At 55.9% G+C, this 11,749-nt stretch overlaps 3 protein-coding genes across 6 annotated transcripts in view; 2 read left to right on the plus strand and 1 right to left on the minus strand.

Annotated features, from left to right (window-relative positions):
* Nucleotides 1-1,476: 1,476 nt before the first annotated feature.
* On the plus strand, nt 1,477-4,556 carry LOC134152882 (C-type lectin domain family 2 member D-like). 2 transcript variants are annotated; one of them, XM_062598620.1, is made up of 6 exons: nt 1,477-1,824; nt 2,011-2,094; nt 2,209-2,393; nt 2,732-2,832; nt 2,983-3,028; nt 3,142-4,556. In XM_062598620.1, exons 1-6 carry the CDS (start codon nt 1,704-1,706, stop codon nt 3,271-3,273), a joined length of 669 nt encoding a protein of 222 aa, XP_062454604.1. In that variant the 5' UTR covers nt 1,477-1,703; the 3' UTR covers nt 3,274-4,556. The 2 variants fall into 2 exon arrangements, with proteins under 2 accessions (XP_062454604.1, XP_062454603.1); XM_062598619.1 differs by having other exon boundaries at nt 1,478-1,824; nt 2,983-3,269.
* Nucleotides 4,557-4,750: 194 nt separating this feature from the next.
* Nucleotides 4,751-10,533, plus strand: LOC134152887 (C-type lectin domain family 2 member D-like). 3 transcript variants are annotated; one of them, XM_062598632.1, is made up of 8 exons: nt 4,751-5,016; nt 5,812-5,865; nt 6,503-6,557; nt 7,887-8,027; nt 8,466-8,573; nt 8,865-9,046; nt 9,153-9,256; nt 9,526-10,533. In XM_062598632.1, the coding sequence occupies exons 4-8, from the start codon at nt 7,940-7,942 to the stop codon at nt 9,662-9,664; spliced, it is 621 nt and encodes a 206-aa protein (XP_062454616.1). In that variant the 5' UTR covers nt 4,751-5,016; nt 5,812-5,865; nt 6,503-6,557; nt 7,887-7,939; the 3' UTR covers nt 9,665-10,533. The 3 variants fall into 3 exon arrangements, 2 of the variants coding, with proteins under 2 accessions (XP_062454616.1, XP_062454615.1); XR_009961088.1 differs by lacking the exon at nt 6,503-6,557 and having other exon boundaries at nt 4,752-5,016; nt 9,526-9,966; nt 10,175-10,533; XM_062598631.1 differs by lacking the exon at nt 6,503-6,557 and having other exon boundaries at nt 4,752-5,016.
* Nucleotides 10,534-10,660: 127 nt separating this feature from the next.
* The window catches only part of LOC134152838 (uncharacterized), a 5,381-nt gene continuing 4,292 nt past the window's right edge, over nt 10,661-11,749 (minus strand). Inside the window, exon 5 of the mRNA XM_062598529.1 lies at nt 10,661-10,896. Coding sequence (XP_062454513.1) covers nt 10,731-10,896 — 166 coding nt within the window. The 3' untranslated portion in view covers nt 10,661-10,730. The remainder of the gene's footprint in view (nt 10,897-11,749) is intronic.

Genomic DNA, 11,749 nt, shown 5'->3' on the forward strand with positions numbered 1-11,749 from the left:
CAGCAGCTGCCCGTAGCGCCCTTGTTGTCGCCCGCCCGGCAGATTTTCTTCTCCTCCGGAAACGTTGCGCTTCTGGCTGGGTTTCCGCGATGCCGGCGGCCAACGGCAGCGACCGGACACGCAGCGATCCCACCTCTCCCTGCAGCGTCTCCGTTTTTTTCCAGTACCTCCAGGCGGGACACAACGGCACGTCCTGAACAGGGCCAGGACGGGCCAGAGCTGCAGAGCAGGCCCTTCCCCGCCACCTGCGAACGGTGTTTGCAGGGACGGGGGAGTAGGAAATTCTCCCCCGGTGACACACCAACGCTAATGAAAATTTCTACTGCATTTGTATTGCAGAAAAAGAACAGGAAAAGCTGTACCCCTTGCAAGAAGAACATCTTTGCTGGCCTTGTTTTTCATTTACAATTGAAGAACTGCAAAGAAGCCGCTTTAACCCAGGCAGCAGTGCATATGTTATTTAAAGTCAACACCGGGGCAGTGCAAAAGTCACCTAAAGTATAAATGTAACACAGAGCATTTAAAGCTGGCATAGAGTTGTGTGATACTGAAACACAGAAAGGGGATGGGTGGAACTAAGAACTGCACATAGAGCAGTTTAGCTAAATTTAAATATTAAATATGTAACCACTTACTGTGGCTTAAAGCTTGTAACCGAGAGGCTGCTCAAGGCCTCTTCTTGCCACGAAACTGTAAAAATATTTAAAACCAGGACCAGGATGCCTGTTACTCCTTAGCTGTACCTGCAAACTAGGAAAAAAAAAAAAAAGGAGAAGAGAGCAGTTTAACACCAAAAATTGCTCCCTTTACTCTCGGAGCCATTTCTGCTTCCCCGCGAGCCGCCGCTCCCTTCACATCCTGCTACTTTTCGGAACGACCGTTTATTTTAACGGTGAAAAACGCGCGTGAAGGGGCAAAGCGTCCTGTCCCTCCGTGATTGGCTGCGCGGCCTGACAGTCAGCCGCTGCGAGCGGTGATTGGGCGGAGCTGTAGGCTTTAGCGGGATCTCCTAGCAACCGTTGGCGGTGAGAGGTGCGCAGGACGCTCTTCGCGATTGGCTGCGCGGCCCGTCCGTCAGCGGCTGCGGGCGCTGATTGGGCGAGGAGCGAAGGGGGCGGGGGGAGGCTCTGTGGTGGCGCAGAAGCCCCTGAGGGGAGCCGGGCGGCAGCCTTCGGGCTGGCCCTGCCCCGCGAGGGTTTTTCTTTCTTTTACTTTCTGTTTCCCTCTGTGTATTTTTTTCGTTTTTTCCCGTATTTTTTCATCTTGAAGCCGCCTCGAGCCCCTCTGTCGCCCCGTCCCTATGTTTTCTCCACTGGCTCCTGCCCGAGCTTTCTGCCGTCCCTCCCGGCATCCCGGGCAGCGCTTCGCCAAGACCCGCGGGGCTGGGAGCGGGGCCACGAGGGCAAAGCCGGGAGCGGAACAAGCCCAGAGCAGCGGTGAAACTGCGCGGCGCAAATAATGTAACCCGAGCAATGGGGGGCGGTGGGGGGGCGGTGCTGGTCGTGATTGGCAGCGCGACCCGTCCGTCAGCGGCTGCTCTTGCCGGTGATTGGTCGAAGCGGCGCGGGGAGGCGGGACCTGAAGAGTCTATAAAAGGCCCGTGCAGGGGTCGGGGCCTCGTAGGTGCTGCGGGAGCGTCGGGACCGGGCGTGTCATGGTTAGGCCCGGCCCGGCCCGGCCCGGCCCGGCCTTTACCCGCCCCCATGGTGCCTCCAGTGATCTTCGCGCGAAAAGTTGCCTGCTCGTTTGGAGAAGAGAACAGCGTGTCCCACGACAGACAAGAGCGGACCCCGAGCACCCGAAACCGCTGCAGCGGCTCCCTGGGTGAGTGCCGAGGAGCGCGGGGCCGGGGAAGGAGCGCGGGCCTTCCCCGTGGCGAGGGCTGGGCGCGAAGCATGTCGGAGCTGAGGTGCCCTGGGCAGCTCTGGCGGGGGGCCGCAGTGCCTGGGGGGCTTCTCCCGCTCTGGGACAGCGGCGCTTCTGCTGCAAGCGGCTTTTTTTTTCTTCCAGGTGAACCGCACAGGTCCCGTCAACGGCTTCTCGTCACGCTGGCTGTGAGCCTGGCTTTGATTGTAGTCGTTGTTGCAGTGGCAGGTGAGGGAAGGGACAGGGGTGGTCGGGCGGTCGTTTTGCTTCACCGCAGCACCCTAGAGATGTCCATGCAGGCGTGGGAGGCGCTACTCCAGCACCTTGCTGTTCCCTCTTCAGTGAGCTGGCCCAACGGCCCCCAAGGTGCTGGCACCGCTGCCAAGCTGGGCTGCATCGATGGCTGGATCTGGTACCGGGGGATGTGCTACTACCTCTCTCAGGACGAGGGGAGCTGGGAGTCGAGCCAGCACAACTGCTCCTCGCTCGGGGCCTCGCTGGCCGTGATCAAGCGGGAGTGGGAAGTGGTGAGTGCGGGGGGCGTTGCGGCTGCGTGGGAGAGGGTCTCGCGGGAACAGAGCTGCCATCGCTGACCCTTGGGCGGTGTCCTCACGTCCGGGGGTGCTCGGCTGTGTCTGGAGCGAAGCAGAGCTCCTGCAAAGGAGGAGGAGCTTTATCCCAGCCAGTGTTTCCCTTTTGGGATGTTCTGTGTTCTTTGAGAATCCTGCTGTTCCGTTGGTGAATTACCCGATAGAGAGGTCAGGCGGCAGGGCGTGCGGGCGGGCAGCAGCAGCAAGTGCCATGGGGCTGGCGGGAGCCTGGAGCCAGCAGCAGCTCGTGAGCGTTTAACCCTCTCTCCCTGCAGGATTTTCTCAGGCAATTTAAAGGCTCCATTGACTGCTGGTTTGGCCTGCGGCGAAGGGACGGGCGCCTGGTGTGGGTGGACAACACTGTCTACAACGAAACGTGAGCCCCGCCGCGCCGCGCTGCGGCAGCCCCGGCAGAGAGCCCGTGCGAGGGGCCCGCCTGGGGCCGTCCCTCGCAGCCAGCCCCGTTTCCCTCCCGGCGCTCGAGGGGCTTGCGAATAACCTGCCATCGCCTTCCTTTGCTGTGCAGGTTCCCTGTTGACAGCCAAGGCGAGTGCGCCTACCTGAGCTACGAGGTCTTTGCCACATCAAGCTGCTCCATGCCGCGAGGTTACATCTGCAGCATGTCACAGGCTCCTGTGGGTGCGCTCTATCCACAGAAGCTGTCTGTGTTCTTGTTTTTCTGTAGCTTCCTGCTAGCACAGGAGCTCAAGGGATAGTCCTCCATCCAGAAGTGTCTCTGCAAGTCTTCCTCCCGATACCATACTGTGCCTTACACCATGTCCAGAGAGGAACTAGCGTTACGGTGCTGAACTACTAAATTTTTCCAATTATCGTTGCTACATATTTATACTTAGGCTTTTTAGAATTATAGCATCATGGAATGGGTAAGGTTGGAAGGGACTGCTGGAGATCATCCAGTCTAACCCCCCCTGCTCAAGCAGGGTCACCTGGAGCATGTTAGGCAGGGTTGCATCCAGGCAGGCTTTGAATCTCTCCAGAGAAGGAGACTCCACAGCCTCCCTGGGCAACCTGTTCCGGTGCTCTGTCACTCTCACAGTGAAGAAATTCCGCCTCATATTCAGGCGGAACTTCCTGTGGTTCAGGTGTTGGCATTTCCTCTTTTCCTATTGCATGGGGCTACTGGAAAGAGTTTGTCCCTGTCCCCTTGAGACCTTCCCTTCAGGTTCTTACAGACATTGATGAGATCCCCCCTCAGTCTGCTCTTCCGCAGGCTGAAGGGGCCCAGCTCTCGCAGCTATTCCTCACAGGGCAGGTGCTCCAGTCCTCTGATCATCCTCGTAGCCCTATGCTGGACTCTCCCCAGTAGCTCCATGTCTCTCTCGTACTGGGGAGCCTAGAACTGGACACAGTAGAGTAGAGGGGCAGGATCAGCTCCGTCGACCTGCTGGCAACACTCTTCCTAATGCAGCCCAGGAGACCATTGGCCTTGGCCTACAAGGGCCCATTGCTGGCTCATGGTCAACCTGGCATCCACGAGCACTCCCAGGTCCTTCTCTGCAGAGCTGCTCTCCAGCAGGTTAGCCCCCAGCTTGTACTGGTGCACAGGGTCATTCCTCCCTAGGTGCAGGACTCGGCACTTGCCCTTGTTGAACCTCAGGAGGTTCCTCTCTGCCCAACTCTCCAGCCTGGCCAGGTCTCTCTGAATGGCTGCACAGCCCCCAGGTGTGTCAGCCACTCCTCCCAGCTTGGGATCATCGCGTGCCTGGAGGTCCTGCTTCTTGAAGACTGGAGTGGCATTGGCTCTCTTCCAGTCCTCGGGCATCTCTCCTGTTCTGCAGCCCTCGGCAGAACTCGGTGCATTCCAGCTGCCCTCTCCCGTAAGGGGCAGCTCCACCACCTCGCCTTCCTGGCGTGTCTCCTAAGCAGCGTGTAGCCGTCCAGGACGGGGCCTGCTTAGAAGCAATGAGGAGACCAAAGGAAACATGAAACTCCAGACCTAAATTTAGCAATTGGTGCGAACCATCACGTGGGGCCAGGGAAGTTCAGAGTGTGAGGGTGTAATTGCCCAGGATTTCCTTTGTTTGGGGTCCCTCTCTGCGCTGCTAGTTACGCGTGTAGCATTAAACTTGCATTATTCTACTTTGGGTTCGAACGTTCTGTTTCAGTGGGAACCTCCAGGAAGGAGGGAAAGGGGCTGGCGGAGGGTGAATAAGAGGAAAAAGGGAGAATTAGAAGCAGAAGTAGAAAACGAGCCCGGTTTGGGGGCAAGGGAGGAGGGGGAGGGAGGGTGACGGTGCAGTAAATAGAAAAGGGTGAGGAAAAATAATACCGTTCTGGGAAAACGGAGGTGCGGAGGGATGGGAGCAGCGGGGTCCCGAGGTGCGCCGGGCGTTTTTTTTTTCCCCCCACCAGTGATGTTTCTGGCTGTTTTTTCTTGCAGAGTCAGGTTTTTTCTTTTGAGGAGGGCTGAACCGCTGCCAGAAAAGCGCTCGAAAGCCCGGAAATGAGACAGTCGCTCCCAAATCCGCCCTTCGATTCAAAGCGTCTCTGCGAGAGGAGTCGTCGCTGCGAGCGGTTCCCCGCGAGGTGGAGACGCAGCGTAAGAAATGCGCGGACGGAGGGCGGTTTGGGCGACAATCTTCCGTATCAGAGCGGCCGAGAAAAGACAAAACAACCCGAATGTCACCTCCGCTCGCTTTAATGCCTTGATACAGGGGGAAAAGGCTTTTTATTAGAAAAAAAAAATAGGTTAACTTTGTTTTTGCTTCTGGGTGGACGTCCACCCTGAGACTGCTGATGCTGAGCAGGTGAGCGTGATTTTTGCGGCTTTTTTTTTCTTTTTTTTTTCTTTTTTTTCCCCGAGTCTTGGCCACCCGCTCGTGGGAAATCGGGGCGATTCCCTTCGGGGACGCCCCGCAGCGCGGCCCGAAATCGCTCGAGCGGCCGAGCGTTGACCGCTGTGGGCCTGGCCCGGGCCGGGGCCGCGGTGCGCTGCGGCTTCCCGGCTTTTCCGGAGATTTAGGGGGTGTCGAATTGTGGGGGGGCGGCGTGGGGGGAAGAGCCTCGCTGGGGGGATTTGGAGGGGGCAAATCGCGCCCTGGCGAGGGCCGACGGATCCGCGGGGTGAAAGGCCGGCGAGCGATAGCGCCTGAAATTTTCCGTAGGTTTTAATCCTCAGCATTAAGGTATTAAAGTATGATTTATGTATCTTTTTTTATTATTATTATTTCCTCCAAAGCAGATGCGAGGTGCGTGCACCTGTCTACTCCTATCCTAGGGAATTTAAAGCTGGCAGCAGCCCTTAAAACTGTGAGTGTTGCAGCTGTTTAATCAATGAAAACATCTGTTTGCTCTCTCTTCTTTTTTTTTTCCTTCCTCGTGCGTCATCTTTCAGAAATGAAAGCAACCAGCAACCAGGAACTTATGGAGCCCGGGCTTCAGGCAGGAGGTAAGTGCGAACAGCGAGAAAAAGCAGAGCATTAGCACCAAAAAAATAAATATATACAAACGTATCTGTGCAGAACGGGCAGCGGCTGCATCGCCCGAGCGGAGCCTTTTTCCCGCGGACGTCGGAGCCGAGGGAGGGGGGGGTTTCGCCTCGCTTCGCCCTGCACCGCTCCCGCTTCCAAATTAACGAGCTTTGGCTCGTTAAGCAAAGCAAGTTGCGAGCGTCCCGTTCGGCCGTCAAGCAGCGGTGCCTCTGCGGGACCCGGTTGCCCCAACCCGCGTGTTCTGCTTTGCTCCTTTGAAGCCTTTATTTATTTTTTTTATTTTTTTTTGTGGCCGGGATCCGCCGCCGCCCTGGAAAGCCCCAGCGGCTGCTGCTTGCTGCCATGCTGAATTTCTGGCTGTTTCTCAGTCACATTTATGGTTGCATTTTTTTTTTCCCCCACATCCCCTTTCCTCCTCTTTGCAAGCATTTTCCACTCCCAGCAGCTTCTTTCACCCCTCGTCGTTGTCCTTTTTCCAGATGGTAATTCTTAAAGAAATCTCAGTGTAAGCAGGAAAATAATCACCCCTGGGGAAAAAAAAAAAAAAAAGAAAAAAAAAAAAAGCTAAGAGGACCTGCTTTTATTTTGCACCAGCACAGCAAGAGCGATGCTGGGGAGCTGTCTAACAGCCAGACCGGTTCGGGGAGAGGTAAAGCCCAAACTTTAGCTTTTTCTGTTTTTCTGTTTGCTGTCTTTATTGATGGGGTTGTGAAAAATAAATATATTTGTCTTCCTTTCCCTCCCCACCAAAGGAACTGCTTTTATTTTAAATTCTTTGGTTTTTTAAAAAAGGAAAATACGAGAAGAGGCTTCAGCCCAGAACCAAACGCTTGCACCCGCGCCGAGCGCATGCGCCCGCTTGCTTTCACCATCAGTTCTGCTTTATTTTATTGTATTTTTTTTTTGTGGAGTTATATTTTATTTGCAACCTTATCGCTTCTCGCCCCGGTTCTGTCTTCTCCCTCGCGCAGCCCCAATCCAAACCAGCTCCCAAACCGCAACGAGCCACGAGCTAGAAATGTCCCCGAAATGCTCTTTTCTCTCTCCCCCACCAAAACCCTGCAAGTTTGCAGGAAAAAAGGCGAACTAAGCTGCGTCCTGCTTTGCTCTGCAAAAAAAATCCCAACTTCCCGCAGCAGCTGCTGTTGTTGCTCGGCAGGGTTCACGTTTTACTCTCAGGGTAATTTATCGTTACATGGAGCGCTGCCAGGGCAGCTCTCGGGGTTTCCTTGCTTTATTTTTCCTCCTCGGTTGCGATGCCAGAGGGAAGAGAACAGTTTGCCCTGCGCAGAGGCAGCGAAAAAGCTGTTTGCTGTTGCAGCAGAAAGGGTTGTTTCCCCCTTTGCAAAAGCTGTCGGTTGTTTTTCAGAATAAAAAGTAGTTTATCGCAGCTTCGCAGGAACGTGCCCTCCTGTTGCAAAAGTGCAGCTGGTTTCCGCCCCGGTCCTGGCTTCTGAGAATTGTTTATTTTTAAATTTGCCTTTCTTCTCACCCGAGGGTCTGTTTTAAATTTGCCTTCCTCCTCGCTGCTCGTTTTTTATATCTTATTTTTTATTTAAAATAAATAAATAAATAAATTCCTCGTGCGCCCCTGGCTCTTGAGTTCCTTGCGGGGCAGAAAAATAGCCCTGACGGAGGGAGGAAGAGGGAAAATATATACATATAAACATATATATATATATATATATATATATATATTCGTATATAAACCCCAAAACAGAGCAGATTTCCCCAGGTATGTTCCCTAGGGGGCACGCAACGATTTTTTTTCATGTTGTGGCCAGAAAAAGGACCGAAATGTTCTGGAGCAATTATTATTCTTTCTTTCTCTTCTGGCTGACCCCTTATCGCGTGAAACTCGGCCTGTTCCTGAGACTGGAGACTTCCTGCAAATAATAAGGAATTGGGACTTCCTTCGCTGAACTGACTTAGAAGGAAAAGTTAATTGTTTTTCTTTTCCTTTTTATTTCTTTCTAAGCCTCAGCGGTGATGCTGCCTTAAACCCCCAGCGCAAGCGCATCTCTGGCAACGATGGGGAAAGGCTGCCAAGAGAGGAAGGCCGTAGAAGAAGGAGAAATTTTCGACTCTCCGGAAAATACGGAGAAACCGAGCGAATGGGGTAGACGTGCGGCTCGAGGCTTCGGGGCAGGAGTGGGGACGATACCTTGCCGTGCTTCGAGGCGAGGTCTCCCAGCGGGGTGGGACGCGGGGCACCTCTCGGGGCCGCGCTGAATTTTTGTGCCGCGGCTCCGCCGCCCGCGGGGCGAAGAGCCCGGCTCCGTCGCCGGGTGCTCGAAGACGTGGAGATGCCTTCAGTAGACCGAGGTCTTGGGCTCTTCCACCCCTTGAAGGCGACGCTGGGGAGCAGTTCCCCCGTTCCCGGCCCTAACGAGATGAGAAGGGCTGGTTAATCCTGCAAGAAAAAGGGCCCTGAGCGAAGATTTGCCGGTAGAAGGAGTCTCCATCGCAGCCGCAGGGTTCCTGGAGGACATCAGGGAAAGAGCAAGGGGTGGGAGAAAGGTCTAAGCCTCTACCTGTCCTTGCTCTCTCCTTGGAGGTGAATCAGTGTCCAGCAAGGCAGAAAGGAAACGCACCTCCTCACGACGTACTTTGGTCATCATGTTGATCTTCTTGGTGCTCATCGGGGCGTTGATAGGCTTGAGCGGTGAGTGCTGCCGGGAAGGAACAGGAAACGCCTCCCCTCTGGAGGGAGCATCCCAGGGTTTTCCCAGCGCGAGGGAACCGGCCGGCGGAGCCGGGTCCCGTCCCGCCGAGCCCTCTCTGAACTAGCGTTACCACCAGCTCCTTGTTTCCTTCCTTCCTGCAAGGACGTTGTCCTCCTTGGCGCGTCCCCGATCTGCCCAGCCGGGGGAAAGCTCCCGTTTTCCTGCTCATCCTGTTTTTTTTTTGTGGGGGGCTGCTGGGGGGGGGTCTCACCGAGCTGCTGCTTTTTCAGTGTCCGTGGCGATGTCCTCCTTGTCTTCCCCTGGCTTCTCCTACGTGTGTCCCGATACCTGGTTGGGTTTCCGAGGAAAATGCTACTACTTCTCCATCAACGAGAGCGACTGGCACTCCAGCCAGAAGAGCTGCGAGGCCGTCGGCGCTTCGCTGGCCGACGTCAGCAGCGAGGACGAATTGGTGAGACCCGGGCTTGATCTCCCGCCCTGGGAAAGGGGGAGACGAACGAAACGAGGGTGCTGGGTCCCGGGGACAGACGGCTTGACGGGGTTCCTTTGCTTTCGAGATCTTCATCAAGCGTTACAAGGGTCCGGCTAACCACTGGTTCGGGCTGAGGAAGGAGGGCGACGAGAGCTGGAGGTGGACTAACGGCACAGCTTTCAACAACTGGTCAGTCCCTCGATCCGTCCGTCTGTCCGTCCGTGTTAGGCGACGGGGGGGCTCCGGGATGAGGGGCGGGGGGGGGAGGGACGCCCCGTGCTGGTCTCAGCTGGGACGGGGACCTTCTCTCGCCCTCCAAGCTCACCCAGCGCCTGGTTTTCCCTGGGGATGCCGGGGGTGGACGGGGACGAGGAAGCCCCCCCGGGCTTGGCGGGGGCAGGCGGGGGGGGGGGTCGCCGTCCTGCGCCGTTTCCCCGCTGAGCGCGTCCGCCCTGCAGGTTCGAGGTGAGAGGAGGAGGACGGTGCGCGTACATCAACGAGAAGAGGGTGAGCTCCTCCCTGTGCCGCACGAGCAAGAACTGGGTCTGCAGCAGACCCGACAGCTACGTCCTCTGGAAAGGAAATAAGAACCCGTGATTCAAGACAGTGGAAAGGAGAAATTGAGAAGCTGTTTTGGGGTTGTTTTTGCTTTTTTTTTTTCCTCCCCCACCCTCCCCTTTTCCTCAGCTGTGTTTGCAGGTAGACCTGCTTACCAAAGCTGTGTACACCACCAATAAAAAAAATTTGGTAGGACTTTCCTAGCACTGGTGTTTCTGTCATTGCTATGCAGCTACATATATATTACGTATATAATACATATATATTTTTTGCCCAGAGATGCGTGATTCTCTGCTGTCCGCTACTACGCGGGACAAGCCGATCCAACGCCACGTGCTTTCGTAAGCAGCGTTTGCCCTGCAAAGCCAACTGGGGGCGAAACGGCCGAATTTCGGTCCGTGGGGGTGGCCGGAGCTTCGGAAAGGGGGATGAGGAGGGAAGGACGATGAAGGTGGGTGCAGTGCTCGCGTGTTCGTTTGGGTTTGCATCTTGGTTTGATTTTTTTTTTTTTTTTTTTTCTTTTTTAACTCCGTATTTCGGCGTTCTCAGCGGCGCTGAGATCGCGCTCGGACAGACGGACGCAGGAATCTCGCCGCGTGTAACTTCAGCCTTGCCTGCTTTTGAGTTTATCTTCTGTTTTGTCAGCCTTTGGCCTTACAGCACCCCAAGTTTTGCGCGGGGTAACCGATATTTTAGCGTGGTAGCGTGGCCGAGCACCCTGCGGCGCTGGGTGAAGACTCCAGCCTCTTCCAGGGTCGTGGGTTCGAATCCCACTGCTGCCAAGGACGACTTAGGTTGCCCAGAGAGGTTTTGGAGGAGAAATCCCTGGAGATGCTTAAAACCTGCTTGGGCTCAACCCTTTCTAACTAAGTCTGATTCAGTTAAACTCAATAAACATAGCGAGAGCAGGTTTGTGGGCTTTTTATTGCTTTTGTAGCTCTTAAGAAGGCAGCGTCGGAGCTGCTGATGTCGGCCAGGCTGCTGGGACAGAGCTGCCTCCCGCGATCGGCTTTTACCTTGCAGACTAGATGCAGCAAAAAAACGCAATTTTTTTTTTTTTTCCAACCCCGAAATTCCCGGCGGAGCCCTTGGGGAGAGGCGCGTGTCAGACGGTGGCGTTGCATTTCTCCTGGTTTTCCAGCGTCCCCGCGGTGAGCTGGAAAGGTTTTTTCTGGCAAACCCACTCGTGTTCGCCGTCGCAGATCTCGTTCTCCAGCATCCCGTGTTTCGCAGTCCCGCAGCCGTTCTCCGACGCCTCCGGGAAATGCAACCTGCCAAGCGGAAGCGGTTTGGGGCGCCTTAGAGCGGAGGAGACCTGGAGCTCCGGGTTTCTCCTGCCCTCTTCTGTCCTGCCTTTGGTGGAGGAGGAGCCTCCTTTCTGCGGCTGGGCCCGCCTCCTTGGGCTAAAAAAGGGTTGTTTCAGGTGGGGAATTGCTGCCCGGCCTCCTCCCTGCTCCCCAAAGCCAGGAGGGGTCATGGGCCTCTTGGTAGGGCTTCTCTTTGCTCCTGGAGCTTTGTGAGATGGCTACACAGCCATGAAGACCTTGGGGAGGGGGGTCGGGGCAGAAGACCTTGGAGAAGGGGGGTCGGGGCAGAAGACCTTGGAGATGTGGGGTGGGGCAGAAGACCTTGGGGAGGAAGGTCGGGGCAGAAGACCTTGGAGAGAAGGGTCGGGATAGAAGACCTTGGGGAAGTGGGTCGGGGCAGAAGACCTTGGGGAGGGGGGTCAGGGCAGAAGACCTTGGGGAAGTGGGGTGGGACAGAAGACCTTGGGGAAGTGGGTCGGGGCAGAAGACCTTGGGGAAGTGGGTCGGGGCAGAAGACCTTGGAGATGTGGGTCGGGGCAGAAGACCTTGGAGATGTGGGGTGGGGCAGAAGACCTTGGAGATGTGGGGTGGGACAGAAGACCTTGGAGAGAAGGGTCGGGATAGAAGACCTTGGGGAAGTGGATCGGGGCAGAAGACCTTGGGGAGGGGGGTCAGGGCAGAAGACCTTGGGGAAGTGGGGTGGGACAGAAGACCTTGGGGAAGTGGGTCGGGGCAGAAGACCTTGGGGAAGTGGGTCGGGGCAGAAGACCTTGGAGATGTGGGGTGGGGCAGAAGACCTTGGAGAAGCGGGTCAGGG

This window comes from Rhea pennata, chromosome 34 (assembly GCF_028389875.1).
Source record: "Rhea pennata isolate bPtePen1 chromosome 34, bPtePen1.pri, whole genome shotgun sequence".
NCBI lineage: Eukaryota > Metazoa > Chordata > Aves > Rheiformes > Rheidae > Rhea > Rhea pennata.